The sequence below is a fragment of the Salmo salar genome, chromosome ssa17, assembly GCF_905237065.1.
Source record: "Salmo salar chromosome ssa17, Ssal_v3.1, whole genome shotgun sequence".
NCBI classification, from domain to species: Eukaryota; Metazoa; Chordata; class Actinopteri; order Salmoniformes; family Salmonidae; genus Salmo; species Salmo salar.
The window spans coordinates 63,294,628-63,311,974 of record NC_059458.1 but is presented as its reverse complement, the minus strand read 5'-3'; the positions used below and the strand labels follow the sequence as shown (position 1 = coordinate 63,311,974).

General features: G+C 41.3%; 2 protein-coding genes across 2 annotated transcripts; both read right to left on the bottom strand.

The window, feature by feature from the left end:
* Nucleotides 1-304: 304 nt before the first annotated feature.
* LOC106576326 (myogenic factor 5-like) lies at nt 305-2,972 on the bottom strand. The gene is made up of 3 exons (XM_014153440.2): nt 2,443-2,972; nt 1,141-1,216; nt 305-818 (listed from the first exon to the last, which is right to left on the bottom strand). The coding sequence occupies exons 1-3, from the start codon at nt 2,890-2,892 to the stop codon at nt 625-627; spliced, it is 720 nt and encodes a 239-aa protein (XP_014008915.2). The 5' UTR covers nt 2,893-2,972; the 3' UTR covers nt 305-624.
* Nucleotides 2,973-9,514: 6,542 nt separating this feature from the next.
* myf6 (myogenic factor 6) lies at nt 9,515-10,894 on the bottom strand. Its single transcript, NM_001123607.1, is given in 3 exon segments — nt 9,515-10,014; nt 10,099-10,192; nt 10,391-10,894. Coding segments are annotated over 3 exon segments (708 nt in total). The 3' UTR covers nt 9,515-9,904.
* Between the last annotated feature and the right edge of the window lie 6,453 nt (nt 10,895-17,347).

Genomic DNA, 17,347 nt, shown 5'->3' with positions numbered 1-17,347 from the left:
TATAGGCTTTGATGAGACGCAACATATGATACTAGTAACCCCTTTCCCTTCGCTTACACACAATTTCAAGTGTTACGTTCAGGCCATTTGCTCAAAGCGATAGTGTTTAGGGTGTAGTTAGGGGTGTTAACAATGAGAAACATTTGTTACTGAAGAAAAAACAGGTACACAAACCCTCTCTCCTCCCCTTCCCATCTCCACCCACCACACCAACACTCTGACCAGGAATAGAATGCAAGCTACTCTCTCTTCTGTAGTCACTCTATTTGATGGATTAAACAACATTTACACCGACATATGTGGGAACTCTAGAATTGTTGAAACGTTTATTGATCATGAGAAACGTGAAGCTAACAAATACAATAGCTTAAATACAACTTGTTTGAAGGATGCATAGGCCTATATTAGGACAGACACATGAAAAGGATCAATTAAATATGTTACATTTGGTATAATATTGTTTAAAATAAATGAACATTTACAGTACATATTTACAATCTTATTTACAATACAAAGGTTGGCAGGTGCTGATCGATCTTAGCCATCACCGAAATAGGAAGTAAAAGCGGTATGCGGTTGAAGATCAGGGCCATCAGATTATTTATATTCTAATGCAGGTTTTCTTCACAACACGTGGTACACAGCTCTGGTCCCGGGGCTTTCTGGAGTGCAAGGCTGGGAGTCGGTGCTGGAGGGCGAGAAGGTAAGCATATCTCTGAGCCCTGCTGGGGCACTGGCATCCACCGAGGAGAGGCGATCTACTATGTTAGACAGGCAGGCCAGGCTGGAGGCACCAGCACCTCTCTCTCCAGAGCTCACTAGACAGGACAAACAGGGGAAGGACAAGGTCAGTCAAGACAAAGAAGGGAGCTATCTTGTGGATGAGATCAGTTAACTACCATGTCCCATTGAGTCAATTTATATGTATGGTGAACTAAAATGGAAAGGCAGAATTATTCACGTATCTTTATAGTACGAATCGAAACGAATGAAAGTAAACCTGGCAAGTTTTACAATACTCAACACACACAGGTTGACCAGACCATGGCCTTACATAAGTCCATTAGATGTATTCATTAGACTATGTCTATAGTTTTATATGACATAACAAAAAGAAACATATTAATCAATGTGTCTTACCATTCTTAGTGTAACTGTAGTTGTTGCCAAAGCTTGTGTTCATCTGAGGCCACACAACAGGACTGTTACAGTCAACCTACAAGGAAACAGAGTAAACTAACGTTAGCACAGCAGTCATGACAAAGCACGTGATATTATTCCCCTCTCTATGTTTCAGACATTTTGAAGTGTCTGAAATGCATTTTCCTCAACTGAGGTTTGTAAATGCTGCACAATAAAGAAAGCTACTAAGATAAGAACATACAAATATGAAATAATATTAAAATACAGGTAAATAATGTAATCCTTGGTCATCTTGCCAGACTGATAAATCCACAGTGTTCCTGCCTGTCTGGCTAGGGTTCTTTATTTCACAGCCACCTCAGGGCCAAAGTTGCAGGCTACTCCCATGATCTGCCTGGCTCTAGCCGTGGCGAATCGATTGTATCAGTGGAAGCAACACCAGTTTGTGCAAGATGACACTTCTCCCAGTAAATCTGCAGAAAATCCTGGCAGCGGCGGAGAACATGCAGTCAAGATGGAATGCAGAAAAGCACAGTCTTTCCTGCCAGACTTCAGTAAGGTGGATTTAGCAGGGTTTATTAGGCTATAACGTGTACAACGGTGGGAAAGCCATTACTCCATCCACCATCATAAAGATCCATTCTATTATTTAGTATTGCATCACCTTTTAACCACTGTTTTGTAGAGCTGATTCTAATCTTGACTGGCCAACTGAGAAGGTATCATGCATGCACTGGGGTAATGTACATGCACCAAACACACCAATAAAAAAAGGTTAGCATTTCCATGTAAAACGTAACGCATCATGCATGTATAACACTGCAAAAGAGATGTTTACATTAATGATGCAGCCAAAGAAGATGAAATGCACAAGGGAACATTGTAATTGAGATCCCCCAGCACAATCAGTGCAAGTCTATTCAATAAACATTCTACATTTGAAGTGAGCCTGTTCCCCTTCAGATCCAGGGAGATACTCTAAATGCAAATTAGATATCGCATTGTAATATCAAAGTATTACAATATGCATGCTCAGAGACATCTGGAATTAAGCTACTAAGGTCAAGTCCCAAACAACAGCTTTTTAACTCAAGATCTTGGGAGATACAACAAGACAGAGGCTAACAGCAATGTGATCCATCATGCAAATAGAGTACTCTGAATTAGTCCAAAGAGGGAAAACGTTTCAGCAGACACTGAACTAGCAGGACCTGGTAAAACCTCTGTGTGCTGCACAGAGATGAGGAGACAGTGAGTGAAGCTGTATATGAGTCCGTGTGTGTCTGGTCTCAGTCTCACCATGCTGTCGGAGCAGCTGGACGAGGGGCTCCCAGGCTCTGAGCTGCTCTCCCCAGGAAGGCCGTAGTAGTTCTCCACATGCTCATGGAGCAGCTCCTGGAGGCTTTCGATGTACTGGATGGCGTTGCGCAGGATCTCCACCTTAGGCAGCCTCTGGCTGGGGTTGGCTGAGGTGCAGCGCCTCAGAGCCTCGAAGCCGTGGTTCACCTTTTTCAGCCGGCGTCGTTCCCTCATGGTGGCAGCCCGCCGCCGGTCCACCGTGCTGGACTTACGCTTGCAGGCCTTGCAGGCCCACTGAAGGCAGTGACCCGCCTGGTGAGGAGCCCCAGGGACCCGGACATGCTCGTCTTCCTCTGAGCCATCCAGTTCCCCGGGGCCGAAGTCCAGGTCCTCTGGCGAGGAGGCACAGGCGCTGTCATAGAAGACCTGAGATGGGGAGAAGACATCCATGGCTGGGCTGTTGTTGTGGTTGAAGAGAAGAAGGAAATAACTCTCTGCTTTGGGAGAGCAGTGGGGTGAGAGAGGAGACCTCTGAGTGATATGAGGGGGCTGCTGCCATGGGGCCCCCCTTATATGCCCCCAGTCCAGAGCTCAAGGCCCACATTGGCCAGATCTAATTACCATGCCCCATTGGCCCAGGCAGACTGGGGTTAGCTCAGCTCTCCGCCCCACCCGCTCCCTCACCCCCAGTACCCTGCAGAGTTCCCCACATCTGCACTCCCTGGTGTTTTCCCACTCATTACACCACTACATGGCCCTTTTCTGTAAGAAACAGACCTATTCTGACTAAAGGTAATGGTTGGTGAACACCAATAGTTGAACAGATAAAGAGGAGAATAACTTTACCTCTCAGATCCGACAAAATAGTACTTTTTCTATACCAATTTTTAAATATATACACTACTAATATTACAATGAGCCAACACTCAAAATCTTACACATATGAAAGTGTGATAATAATGGAGATTAGTTTTGTTTTCTAAAACTGAGCAATAGCAACGAGGTGAACCATGTTTAAGAGTTTTGCAGGCCAATTTTATGCTTGAGACAAATAGCAGCGTTACAGATGCAGCGCAGCTGCAAAGAGAGGTGTAACATTTCAAATCCCGATCATTCACATTGCTGCGGTAACTCCTCTAACCGGTCCTAACTCATCATTGAAGGTGTCATACACGGGGTGTCCGTGTTTGTTAAAGCTCATTAAATAGGTAATTGAGCAATTAACACGAGGGCTTCAATTCGTGAATAATTTGCAAGACCTAGTTTACTGTCATAGCCAAACATACACCATTTAAAACCTAATTATAGCCATGTCAAATTATATTCTAAACAGAAAGGCCTATACATTTAAACATGTACATATACAGTGCTGTGAAAAAGTATTTGCCCACTTCCTGATTTCAGATTTTTTTTGCACATTTGTCACACAAATGTTTCAGATCAAACAAATTTAAATATTACACAAAGATAACCCAAGTAAACACAAAATGCAGTTTTTAAGTGATGATTTTATTGATTTAGGTAAAAAAGCTATCTGAACCTTCATGGTCCTATGTGAAAAAGTAATTGCCCCCTAAACCTAATAACTGGTTGTGCCACCCTCAGCAGCAACAACTGCAATCAAGTGTTTGTGATAACTGGCAATGAGTCTTTCACATCGCTGTGGAGGAATTTTGGCCCACTCTTCTTTGCAGAATTGTTTTAATTCAGCCACATTGGAGGGTTTTCGAGCATGAACCGCCTTTTTAAGGTCATGCCACAGCATCTCAATCGGATTCAAGTCCGGACTTTGACTAGGCCACTCCAAAATCTTCATTTAGTTTTTTTAAGCCATTCAGAGGTGGACTTGCTGGTGTGTTTTGGATCATTGTCCTGCTGCAGAACCCAAGTGCGCTTCAGCTTGAGGTCACGAACAGATGGCCGGACATTCTCCTTCAGGATTTTTTGGTAGAGAGCAGAATTCATGGTTCCATCAATCACAGCAAGTCGTCCAGGTCCTGAAGCAGCAAAGCACCCCACAGACCATCACACTACCACCACCATATATGACTGTTGGTATGATGATCTTTTTCTGAAACGCTGTGTTACTTTTACGCCAGATGTAACGGGATGCACACCTTCCAAAAAGTTCAACTTTTGTCTCGTCAGTCCACAGAATATTTTCCCAAAAGTCTTGGGGATCATCAAGATGTTTTTTGCCAAAAGTGAGACGAGCCTTTATGTGCTTTTTGGTCAGCAGTGGTTTTCACCTTGGAACTCTGCCATGGATGCCATTTTTGCCCAGTCTCTTTCTTATGGTTGAGTCATGAACACTTGGATGACCTCTGTATGACCTTTGTGACCTCTTGGATGAGTCGTCGCTGCGCTCTTGGGGTAATTTTAATCAGTAATCAGGTCTGGGTGTGGCTAGTGAAGTTGAACTCAGCTTTCCAAAAAATTTGATTAACCACAGTAAATTCATGATTTAACAAGAGGGGGGCAATTACTATGTCATATAGGGCCATGAAGGTTCGGATAGCTTTTTTCCCTTAAGCTCTGTCAGGTTAGACGGGGAGCATTGCTGCACAGCTATTTTCAGGTTTCTCCAGAGACGTTCGATCGCGTTCAAGTCCGGGCTCTGGCTGGGCCACTCAAGGACATTCAGAGACTTGTCTCGAAGCCACTCCTGCGTTGTTTTGGCTGTGTGCTTAGGGTCGTTGTCCAGTCTGAGGTCCTGAGCTCTCTGGAGCAGGTTTTCATCAAGGATCTCTCTGTACTTTGCTCCATTCATCTTTGCCTCGATCCTGACTAGTCTCCCAGGTCATGCCACTGAAAAACAAATGTCTGGCCACTCTACCATAAAGGCCTGATAGGTGGAGTGTTGCAGAGATTTTGTATTTTTGTATTTTACCTTTGATAAAATGATCACTTAAAAACTGCATTTTGTGTTTACTTGGGTTATCTTTGTGTAATATTACAATTTCTTTGGTGATCTGAAACATTTAAGTGTGACAAACGTGAAAAATAATAAGAAATCAGGAAGGGGGCAAATACTTTTTCACAGCACTGTAAGTGTTGCACCTGGAAAGGTCTCAATGTCTAATAATGTACTGTTTTGAGGCCCCTCTTAAAAGACCTGTATCGCATTGTATCCTTGATAAATTTTACTCAATAAAATTAGAAATCTGGCATTACAATTGTGTTAACTTTTAAAACATTCGGCTTGTAGTACATGTTAATAAGCATGCTATATTCATTATTTAAGCTGCATCTCGAAAGAGGCGGCTTGCGCCCGAACCACTTGTGCATAGCCTAATTATGCATGAGAAACTAACTAGAACAAACACTGATGAATAGCCATGATGCGCTGCCTGTTTCAGTCGTCGGAGTAATTATTCGAGCTTTGTGTTTGTTGACACCCTACAAGGATACAATGTGGATATTTCTCACAACGTGTCAAAACGTTTGTCCTCCTCTATCTCTGGGAACCGCGCACACCTAAGAAAACACTCGAGTACCTGCCACTGAATTGCCGTCCGAGTTTGTATTGCGCACAGCTGAAGAAGACATTGGCATGAGCCTGGCCCTCGATGCTGCGGTTGAGATCAAAGGCTATATTGACTGTGAACAATCCCCAACAGTATGGACAACGAGAAAACCTGGCAACAACCGACAGCTAATTGAGCCTATAGGATACAATTGCACCAGCATATGGTGTCAATGGCGATACATCTAGCAGAGGCCTATGCGCTGCTCCAGTCGATGTACACACTCACTATGGCTCTCTGATCTGAAGTGCTAGTGGTGTCTCTTGGGAACTAGGGGGTTTGTTTTTTATCGCCTCTATTCCAGAGTTGTTGTCAGGGGTCAGAGGCAGAGTTAAGTGTAGGGAATTAGCTGGGATTTAATGTCCCTTTTCCCTCACGTGTGATACCCTTATTTCTTCTAAACTGCTTAAGCTTTGATTTCATGTGATGTTGTGCCCCTCTTATCCGGTCTCCATAAGGGTCATATATCAAATGTTCCATAAAGGTTTATTTACCACAGATTCTATATGCCATAGATGGAAACTTATTTTTGTTATATTTCTGAAAGATGTGGAGTATGGTGACTAATCATCTCCATTTTGTCTGATGAACAACATGTTTTAGACTGATACAATCATTTAAATCACACTTTATACAATCCTTCATGTATAGTATTTCACTTTTCCAGTTAACCAATGTTTGAGGTGAGGTTATTGACATGTTTTTTTGTCCAATTTAGGCTTTGGCCACAAATGCGAGTATTGGATGAGTAAACAAGATTATTTGGGTATGAGTAAGATTATTTGGGTATGAGTTAACAGAATAGGAACTTTTAAAAGTGAGACTTTCACTGGACAGTTACTTTAATGAGTGCATTAGATCATATCACATGACAAGGGTTTTTGATTGGCAACACCACTTGTCTGGCAGGGAGCTGCAGTGTGCTGCCAACTACAATGTTGCAGGGAATCATTTCGTAGCAGGATATTCTAGGAAAGTCAGATAAATCAAGGCATTTCTCCCAAAGGCTGATCCTCCCCTATAAAATCTCCCCTTTCATCGGCCTTGACTTTTTAAACACATCCTCCACAGCAAAATCCATTTCGATCGCATCATAAGTGACAAGGAAATCTCTGTAAAATTGCAGGCCGATGTTGTCTACTAACAAGTCAAATGGTGATAATACATCATACTGCACGTATCCTCCATTTGAAACACCCAGAGAGAGGATTAAACAATTGAATCTATAACACCTAACCTATAAAGACTGTATTATACATAAATAAGACAGTAATCACAGACATTAGTATAGGAATCACATCTATTAAACCCCAGACTGATCAATTTGCATCTAAATCTTAAAATAACAGGTCCCAATGAAATAACGTCCCCCTCAACATAAAGGTGGTAATTGCTATTTTCCCAAGGTTTAGGTCTCAATGTTGAGCAGGTGGTAGATTTTGGAAAAAATATCAATGATATTATCCAAAAACAAACAGTAGATTGACAAAGTCATTTAGGGGGATCTAGGAGAGCCTTAGAACTCATTTGGAAGGAAGACTCTGGGCAATTCTCATGGACACCAGGAAACAGGCCCGCAAACTCACTGTGAGAAAGCTGCTTCGATCCCATTAAAATAACATTACGGGGGCTATCTAGTTTCAGTTTGGTTCAGTGAGAGAATCAGAAGTAAAAGGAAAGATGTGAAGGGACTTTGAAATACAGGCCCTATATCCTTTGATAGTACTTACTGTATCAGGCATCACTGAAGTGCTCATTAAATCTATTTTTAATCGCACTAGAAATAGGAGCATGTGTGGTTTGACATTGTGATTTGGATAAATGTTGGTACATTGGATATGCAATCTGCTGTTTTGAGAAATCACCCAAAACATAACCTACCCTAAAGACTTTTACGCCTTTATACAAAGACTGTAAGGCTAATCAATTTGAATGTACTCAGCAGCAATACAAAACAACACAGCACAGAGACCCTAGTGCATCTCTACTATGGCCTCTTTTTCAAATGACTGTTGAATGAGTCACTAATAAGTTGTGTGTGTGCTTGGGGTCATGAGTCAGTGTGAGGTGGGTATGCTTACCTTTGTGTGAGGGCTGAGGGAAAGTCAGACAAAACAACCTGGACTCGGGTGGACGTAACATAGTAAACAAAAATCCGGAACGCAGAAATTAGGATGATATTTTACGTTTGGTATGACATGTATTAATTTCGGGATGTTCATCATCCATTTCTTATTATATGTTACAAATTACAATTCGTATGATAAGATATGAATTGCAATTCGTACAATATATTTAGAATTTATAATTCTTATGATATGTTACAAATTACAATTTGTTGTGGCTATTATTATGTTACGTCTAGTCTATGACACCAGGCTGGACACACAGGGGTCAGCAGGGCAGTGTGTCAGCCACAGAGACCTGAGAGGGAGAAGAGCAGTGCTCACTGTGATGCAGGGTTAGGTCAGCACAGCAATGCACTGTGGGATCATAAACAAGTAGGCCTCCCCAAGTCAACACATGTAGGAGAAAGAGATCATCATATCAAACATACATTCAGGGGGTCCCTTATAAAGTATGTGTAAACGTTGTGCTAAAGTGCATGATCAAACAAGTGATCATTAATTAGGACCTAATAGCTGGTTTCATTATCACTGAGGGCTTTGCACGTTGCCTCCTAACCAAGTTTCCACGTCGAAGCATATCTGAGTTTAGAGGTGACAAAATAATAATAATAGTAAAATAATGATAATAATAATAGTAATAAGACATAATAATAAAACAATTTTAAATCCATTATTTTCCGACTAGCACCGACTTAGCTAATTACTTTATGAGGGAAAATATACTTGCTACGACTGTGAAATGTGGTTGTCTCACCTAGCTATCCTAAGATGGACACACTAATTGCAATTTGCTCTGGATAAGAGCGTCTGCTAAATGACTAAAACGTAAATGTAACGCTACTGAAGTGGACCAGGCTAGCTCTCTACCAGCTGGAACAAAGAAAGGAGCCCAGGCTATTTCAGGTCCCGTTGGATTTTATGGTCTTCTAATACCCATGAATACTGGGGGAACTTGTGGCTGATGCTTGCATGTACAGTGTCATAGCTCTATTGAAATTCCACATGATCAAGTGGGTTAGTGGGGACAATAGGGATATCCTCGGATATCATTATGGGACCTGAAAGGTATGGCTGAAGGTTTGTCACATAATAAGAATGACATGACCTGCAAAGAGGTTGAACACAGTATGACCTACCTTAAGTACCAATGCAACATACATTCATCTATAGTATTTGGAGTGAGTCAAGTCTAATTAAAAAACTGGTACAACATAGGATAATTCAAAAATGAATACCTTAGGTTTTAAATGCATGGTTTTCATGTGTCAAGGCGATATATTGTACAAAATGTAATTTGTTTTTATATCAAAATGTGTAAAAACTAAAATTGCCTTAAAATACCTGACAAGTATTTAAAATAAATAATGAAGTGCATAGTTAGTGATGAACAAAACAAAACGTGTAGATGCCTTGTAAGATACAATGCTTACAATTTATTTGTTGGTCAGGTCATATAGAAATATTCAAATACAACAATGAATCTCTTGAGGATTTGTTTCTGCCTTTTATATGTAAAATAAATTAAGTTGTTAATATATTAGAAAATATTTACAATTATCAAATGTCCATTTGGAAATAAAATATTATAGTTCCATTGTTGTCATACTTTAGAAAGAAAATATTGACCATTCATACAATTTAAAAGAAAACAGTGACCACAAAATGCCCGTTAATTTGTACAAATGAATATAATAATGGAAACTAAAACATATGAATAAAGAAGTGAAAATAATTTCGAAATAGACAATGGAAATACGAAATGCTGACGTCGCTTATACAGGCTACAAAATTCCAATAAATCATGCATTATTTTTCTGAGACTTCTTCGTTGCAAGTCGGTTTCTCTTCACTTGAGATGCTGTCAACGATTGATGACAGGCGAAGAAGGCTGGTGGACGCTGAAGACTCAGTGAAGCCTGAAAAATAGAAAATCTACAATCAGTTGATGAGTTGCAAAAGAGCAATTTAGATCTAATTTACTGTCCTTAATTGGCACCAACCTTCTCTCTGATTCGTCATTGGTGCATTGGAATGATCAGCTGAGGTCTGCCAGTTTTGACAGTTCTTCTTCCAATGGTACTCCTTATTGGACGCCTTCACGTACACACACATGTATTAGCTTAAGTGTCTACTAACACACGTGTTATTATACAAAGAAGTAGGCCTACAAGTATAATACACAGTAAGATATTTCCCATTATGGCAATTTTCCTTTTAAGTATAAAGCAAATTATTGTACGCATAAAGTGACATAAAAAATGCAGATGCAAAAATTACTCAAATGAAGCTTACATGGTGTTCTTTCACGTTATAGCCATTTTGTGGGGGGTTTTCTTGCTCATCCAGTGTATGCAACAGGTCCTGCAATTGCTCGATGTAGTTTATGGCGCTGCGTAAAATCTCCACTTTGGGCAGCCGCTGGTTCGGATTGGGCACGGTCTTTTTCTTCAACGCATCGAATGCTTCATTGATCTTCTTGAGCCGCCTTCTTTCTCTGAGAGTGGCCGCTTTGCGCCTGTCGGTCGGTGCAGACTTTCTTTTACAAACCTTACAAGCCCAGATGAGGCACTGTCCCTCGCAGTGCGGCTGAAGACCAGGGGGTGCGAGGACATGCTCCTCTCCGCTGCTGTCACATCCAGTCTCGGACGGATCCCCCCCAGGTGACAACGGGCTGTCATTCCCGTGGTACAAAGGGGACACCCCCGCCATGTCCAAATGTTGCAATGGTCCATGATCTCCCTCGAGATAGCGCAGATCGTTGAAGAAATAAGTGTGGGTCTCAAAAAGTTCCACCATACTGTTCTACCCTCGCACGGCCTATGTTTTGACAGTGGGACACTGCATGGCATTTAAATAGCCCAGTGACACAAGTCACCAGGCTTATATATAGAATGTGAAACTCTATCCAACGCTTAGCTGTCGCAGTGCATCAACCTTTATTTTCTCAATGGGGTTTTTACTACCAAGCGAGTTTGTGTAGAAAATAAATAAGCGTTAACACCTCTCAATGAAAGTAAAAACGTCACTTAAAACTTATGACAGGTGTTTTCAATATCTGTTTCACAGTGAAAGGTATCATTCTCAACCTGCAAGATAACTGTCAATGAAATCTTCAGGCCCTCCCCAAGAAGTTGGCTCGCCTAAGTGGAACAAATATTGACCCTCAACTGACTTGCAAAGTTCCAACAACATTATGTTCATAACTAATAATAATAATAAAGTATATTCGTTCTTGTTGAATAGTCTTATCAAAACCTTTCAACTTTTAAGCCCAATTCCCAACCTACTGTAGGCTGAAATTCTACAGTATGGAATATTACATTTCAAAGAAACATATCCTAGACAGCGAGAACGGTCAAGTGCAGCTGTAAGTTGTGGCACGTCCAATCATAAATAGATATGAATGTGCAGTCAAAATGACACACGTGGTATCTAGGCAGTATAAATAGATCTGGGACTCAGTCATCTTAAATCCATAAAATAGATGAAAGCCTTCTCAGTGGTGCTATGTGGCCTTTGACATTTTTTTCTAAGATCTACAAAGTCTGCTTCTCAGCTGGGATACTAGTGGTCACTGATACGGTATCCATGACATGTGCCAAGAAATTAGCCAAGTATATTTTTGTCACCCTTTTGGCCACTGTTTACCATTTATAGTATTAGCGTTGGGGTTACCTGAATATTTATGAAACTATAATGTGCGTGTGTGTGCCATGCATGTATGTGTGTGTGTGTGTGTGTGTGTATGTACACTACCGTTCAAAAGTTTGGGGTCACTGAGAAATGTCCTTGTTTTTGAAAGAAAAGCACATTTTATGTCCATTAAAAGAACATCAAATTGATCAGAAATACAGTGTAGACATTGTTAATGTTGTAAATGACTATTGTAGCTGGAAATGGCAGATTCTTTATGGAAAATCTACATAGGCGTACATGGGCCCATTATCAGCAACCATCACTTCTGTGTTCCAATGGCACGTTGTGTTAGCTAATCCAAGTTTATATTTTTAAATGGCTAATTGATCATTAGAAAATTCTTTTGCAATTATGTTAGCACAGCTGACAACTGTTGTTCTGATAAAGAAGCAATAAAACTGGCCTTCTCAGACAAGTTGAGTATCTGGAGCATCAGCATTTGTGGGTTCTGGCAGCTTCATTAAATAGTACCCGCAAAACACCAGTCTCACGTCAACAGTGAAGAGGGGACTCTGGGATCCTGGCCTTCTAGGCAGAGTTCCTCTGTCCAGTGTATGTGTTCTTCAAATAAAATTTTATTGGTCACATACACATGGTTAGCAAATGTTAATGCGAGTGTTGTGAAATGCTTGTGCTTCTAGTTCCAACAGTGCAGTAATATCTAACAAGTAATCTAACAATTCCCAACAACTACCTAATATACACAAATCTAAAGGGGGAATGAGAATATGTACATATAAGTATATGGATGAGCGGAGCGGCATAGGCAAGGTGCAGTAAATGGTATAAAATGCAGTACTGTTGAAGTCGGAAGTTTACATACACTTAGGTTGGAGTCAGTAAAACTTGCTTTTCAACCACTCCACAAATTTCTTGTTAACAAACTATAGTTTTGGCAAGTCGGTTAGGACATCTACTTTGTAATTTTTCCAACAATTGTTTACAGACAGATTATTTCACTTATAATTCACTGTATCACAATTCTAGTGGGTTTGAAGTTTACATACACTAAGTTGGCTGTGCCTTTAAATAGCTAGGAAAATTCCAGAAAATTATGTCATGGCGTTAGGAGCTTCTGATAGGCTAATTGACATCATTTGAGTCAATTGGAAGTGTACCTGTGGATGTATTCCAAGGCCTACCTTCAAACTCAGTGCCTCTTTGCTTGACATCATGGGAAAATCAAAAGATATCAGCCAAGACCTCAGAAAAGAAATCGTAGACCTCGACAAGTCTGGTTCACCCTTGGGAGCAATTTCCAAATGCCTGAAGGTACCCCGTTCATCTGTACAAACAATAGTACGCAACTATAAACACCATGGGTGTCACGCCCTGGCCATAGATAGGTTTTTGTTCTCTATTTTGTTTAGGCCAGGGTGTGACTAGGGTGGGCATTCTATGTCCATTTTTCTATGTTTTGTATTTCTTTGTTTTGGCCGGGTATGGTTCTCAATCAGGGACAGCTGTATATCGTTGTCTCTGATTGGGAGCCATACTTAGGCAGCCTGTTTTCCTTTGGGTTTTGTGGGTGGTTAATTTCTGTTTAGTGTTGCTTACCTGACAGAACTGTTTGGCTGTCGTTTTTGTTTCTTTGTATATGTGTTCTCAGTACAATAAATACATGATGAGCACTCAACACGCTGCGCCTTGGTCTACTCCCTTCGACGGCCGTTACAATGGGACCACACAGCCGTCATACCACTCGGAAGGAGAAGCGTTCTGTCTCCTAGAGATGAACATACTTTGGTGCGAAAAGTGCAAATCAATCCCAGAACAACAGCAAAGGACCTTGTGAAGATGCTGGAGGAAACAGGTACAAAAGTATCTATATCCACAGTAAACCAAGTCCTATATCGATATAACCTGAAAGGCCACTCAGCAAGGAAGAAGCCACTGCTCCAAAACCGCCATAAAAAAGACAGACTACGGTTTGCAACTGCACATGGGGACAACGATCGTAATTTTTGGAGAAATGTCCTCTGGTCTGATGAAACAAAAATATAACTGTTGGCCATAATGACCATCGTTATGTTTGGAGGAAAAAGGGGGAGGCTTGCAAGGTGAAGAACACCATCCCAACCGTGAAGCACGGGGGTGGTAGCATCATGTTGTGGGGGTGCTTTGCTGCAGGAGAGACTGGTGCACTTCACAAAATAGATGTCATCATGAGGTGGGAAAATTGTGGATATAGTGAAGCAACATCTCAAGATATCAGTCAGGAAGTTAAAGCTTGGTCGCAAATGGGTCTTCCAAATGGACAATGACCTCAAGCATACTTCCAAAGTTGTGGCAAAACGGGTTAAGGACAACAAAGTCAAGGTATTGCTGACCTCAATCCCATAGAAAATTTGTGGGCAGAACTGAAGAAGCGTGTGCGAGCCAGGAGGCCCACAAACCTGACTCAGTTACACCAGCTCTGTCAGGAGGAATGGGCCAAAATTGACACAACTTTTTGTGGGAAGGTTGTGGAAGGCTACCTGAAACGTTTGATCCAAGTTAAAAAATGTAAAGGCAATGCTACCAAATACTAATTGAGTGTATGTAAACTTACGACTTCAACATTTAAACTCAGTTTTTCACAATTCCTGACATTTAATCCTCGTAAAAATTCCCTATGATTGAAAAACAAGTTTTAATGACTCCAACCTAAGTGTATGTAAACTTACAACTTCAACTGTACATGTGATATGAGTAATGTAAGATATGTAAACATTATTAAAGTGGCATTATTTAAAGTGGCATTGTTTAAAGTGACTAGTGATACATTTATTAAAGTGTCCAGTGATTCTTTTGCCCATCTTAATATTTTCATTTATTGGCCAGTCTGAGATATGGCTTTTTCTTTGCAACTCTGCTTTGAAGGCCAGCATCCTGGAGATGCCTCTTCACTGTTGACCTTGAGACTGGTGTTTTGTGGGTACTATTTAATGAAGCTGCCAGTTGAGGACTTGCGAGGCGTCTGTTTCTCAAACTAGACACTCTAATGTACTTGTCCTCTTGCTCAGTTGTGCACCGGGGCCTCCCACTCCTCTTTCTATTCTGGTTAGAGCCAGTTTGCGCTGTTCTGTGAAGTGAGTAGTACACAGCGTTGTACAAGATCTTCAGTTTCTTGGCAATTTCTCGCATGGAATAGCCTTCATTTCTCCGAACAAGAATAGACTGACGAGTTTCAGAAGAAAGTTTTGAGCCTGTAATCGAATCCACAAATGCTGATGCTCCAGATAAAGAAGGCCAGTTTTATTGCTTCTTTAATCAGAACAGCAGTTTTTAGCTGTGCTAACATAATTGCGAAAGGGTTTTCTAATGATCAATTAGTCTTTTAAAATTATAAACTTGGATTAGCTAACACAACGTGCCATTGGAACACAGGAGTGATGGTTGCTGGTAATGGGCCTCTGTACGCCTATGTAGATATTCCATAGAAAATCTGCCGTTTCCAGCTACAATAGTCATTTACAACATTAACAATGTCTACACTGTATTTCTGATCAATTTGATGTTATGTTAATGGACCAAAAATCTGCTTTTCTTTCAAAAACAAGGACATTTCTAAGTGACCCCAAACTTTTGACGGTAGTGTATGTGTGTGTAATATCATACTGTATGATAAGCAGTGCATTGAGTACGTTCCAGATCAGTGTATACTATACTGTTGTGCAACCACACTTGGTTACACCTTATGGATGTCCCATGGATGTCACACTCTGTTCCTCGGCTCCAGTTACCTTGTTGTGGAAGCCTGAGAACTAGGGACTCCTTTCAAGTCAGGGCTCTGGAATCCCTGTGCCAGTCAGTGAGACATCTCTCTGGCCCATGTCAACTAATCTCTTCTAAACCTATTTGGATAAGATATCCCTGACATAAATGACCCAAATTAAAGTTGATTTCAATTTCTATTGAAATATTGCCCATCAAATACACAATTTCTTCTACATATTGTATCCTAGACCTTTACCTTATCATTTGGATAACCTAAGAGGAATGAAAGTTAACCCTGTTACAGAACAACCATCAATCCATGCCTCATCCACTACACTATTCTATTGTTCTACAGCTCTGTTCCAGCCTGTAAATGTACTCATCCCTCCCAGTAACTGACACTTTAGGGAGCGCTCCTAATCCTGCTGGGGTTTCGGGGTTCGTTGATCATTCCAACATCCTCCTGGGATCAGCAGCTGCCCATCCAGGACAATAGGCCGGTTGGTTCTGGCCTGTTCAATGGGACTATTCTACTGCAGTCAGGTCAGACCTTCTTTTACACAACCCCAGGGAGTCTTAGCTGAAGGCCATGGTCAAGGAGAAACTGCAGATCCACTTCACAATAGATGATAAGTATGTTTATAGGAGGAGAATGGATTGTGTGGATGAAATTAACTCAATTTCAGAGGTAGTGAAGATGTGAAAGTTAATTGTAAATGAAGACGTGATACATTTCCACAATAAGTAGTAGAGGAAGAGCTGTCGTCTCGATCACTGGATATACAGTATATGGTGAGCATTTCATGACATGTACGCCCATTCCATTTTGTTTACAAGGGTCTGGGAGAGCAGTCACATGTGGAAGCCAACATAGATTTGATTGGTTTCTTGCTGACAGATCACCAGATCATGTTGGTTCCTGTCTTGGACTTGAGGACAGTTTGAAAACCCCATTTTGTAAAAGCGGAACGTACTATTCAGCTGGGGCAAATTTGCTGATTCCACATAATTTCACATCATTCATTTGACTGTTAATTACCATACAAGTCATGATTTTACTTTTAACCCTTTTTTCTCCCCAATTGGTAGTTAGTCTTGTCTCATCGTTGCAACTCCCCTACGGACTCGGGAGAGGCGAAGGTTGAGAGCCACGCGTCCTCCGAAACACAACACTGCCAAGCCACACTGTTTCTTGACACACTGCTCGCTTAACCCGGAGCCCAGAAGCACCAATGTATCGGAGGAAACGCAATACAGCTGGCGACCAAAGTCAGCGTCCATGTGCCCGGCCCACCACAAGGAGTCGCTAGAGTGCGATGGGACAAGGACAAGGACATTCCGGCCGGCCAAACCCTCCCCTAACCCGGACGACACTGGGCCAATTGTGCGTCACCTCATGGTTCTCCCGGTCACGGCCGGCTGTGATACAGCCTGGGATAGAACCCAGGTCTGTAGTGACGCCTTGTCTTAGAGCACTGCGCCACTCGGGAGGCCTTAATACAAGTTAAAACTTTCTTGGTTGTGTGAAACTGCGTGACGTTTCCATTCTAGAAAAACAAAAACAAATCACAATTCTCGCATCTGAAACACAAGTAGGAGTTTCAATCAACATGATGTTAGTGGAGCCACGAGACTCTAGTATCCTTTATCAATGTACATGCAAAGACAATAAACAAAGATCTCTTGCTGAGCTGGGTCCAGATAATTGGGTGAAAAAAACAATGTTCAGACCCTGTAGATGACTTCACATTGACATTTTAGTCATTTAGCAAATGTTCTTATCCAGAACGACTTACAGTTAGTCCATTCATCTTAAGATAGATTGGAGATATCTAAGATATTGGTTCACACACT

Excerpts from the sequence above, each read along its gene's own strand:
- LOC106576326 (XM_014153440.2), bottom strand. The coding sequence starts at position 2,892 with ATGGATGTCTTCTCCCCATCTCAGGTCTTCTATGACAGCGCCTGTGCC. Across the intron at positions 1,217-2,442 it reads CCAGCTGCTCCGACAGCATG|GTTGACTGTAACAGTCCTGT; the intron begins GTGAGACTGAGA and ends GTTTCCTTGTAG. Across the intron at positions 819-1,140 it reads CTACAGTTACACTAAGAATG|TGAGCTCTGGAGAGAGAGGT; the intron begins GTAAGACACATT and ends TGTCCTGTCTAG.